This window comes from Aptenodytes forsteri, unplaced genomic scaffold (assembly GCF_000699145.1).
Source record: "Aptenodytes forsteri isolate BGI_AS27 unplaced genomic scaffold, ASM69914v1 Scaffold390, whole genome shotgun sequence".
Taxonomy (NCBI): Eukaryota; Metazoa; Chordata; class Aves; order Sphenisciformes; family Spheniscidae; genus Aptenodytes; species Aptenodytes forsteri.
The window spans coordinates 282,209-283,000 of NW_008795631.1; the positions used below are offsets into that span (position 1 = coordinate 282,209).

Here is a 792-nt window from a genome sequence, read left to right on the forward strand (position 1 = left end):
TCGCCCGCGAGCGCTCCTGGCACAGCGGCATCGTCTACTCCTTCCACCTGGCCGTCAGCGGGATGCTCTACTCCCTCTCGCTGCCGTTTCTGGCGGCGTATTACTACCCGCCCAAGGACTGGCGCTACGGAGCGGTGCTGTGCAAGCTGGAACGTTTCCTTTTCAACTGCAACCTCTACGGCGGCATCTTCTTCGTCACCTGCATCAGCCTCAACCGTTACCTCGGCATCGTTTACCCGCTGCGGGTCCACGGGCGGCTGCAGCCACACCACGCCAAGGCGCTGAGCGCGGTCGTTTGGGTGCTGGCCGGGGTGCTTTCGGCACCCACCTTTTTTTTTTCGGAGCTGCAAGAAGCAGAGGGTGGGATCGAGTGTTTGGGGAGCGCGGCCCCGCAGCGGCTGCGGGGTTTTTATCCCTACAGCCTGCTGCTGGCCGGGCTGGGCTGCGGGTTGCCCTTCCTGCTCACCGCCTCCTGCTACGCCGCCATTATCCGCACCGTTTTCCGTAATCCTCACCTCAGCCGGCCGGAAAAGCGGAAGGTGGGAATGCTGGTGGGGGCGGGAGTGGCTCTCTACGCCTTTTCCTACTTGCCCTACCACATTTTCCGTAACCTCAACTTGGGACGTCGCCTGCTGCAACCGGGCACGGAGGACTGCGCCGTCTCCAGAACCATCCACGCCACCGCTCAGGTCTGCAAGATCCTCGTTAACCTCAACATCTGCCTGCACCCGCTGCTCTACGCCACCCTGGCCAACAGCACGCAGAGCTGCTGCGGTGCCGGCTGCGGCGGCG

The 792-nt window shown here is 63.6% G+C and overlaps 1 protein-coding gene across 1 annotated transcript in view; it reads left to right on the plus strand.

Annotated features, from left to right (window-relative positions):
* The window catches only part of LOC103901576, a 10,399-nt gene that overhangs the window by 9,424 nt on the left and 183 nt on the right, over nt 1-792 (plus strand). The window contains exon 11 of the mRNA XM_009282483.1: nt 12-774. Within this exon, the coding sequence (XP_009280758.1) occupies nt 12-774 (763 nt within the window). The remainder of the gene's footprint in view (nt 1-11; nt 775-792) is intronic.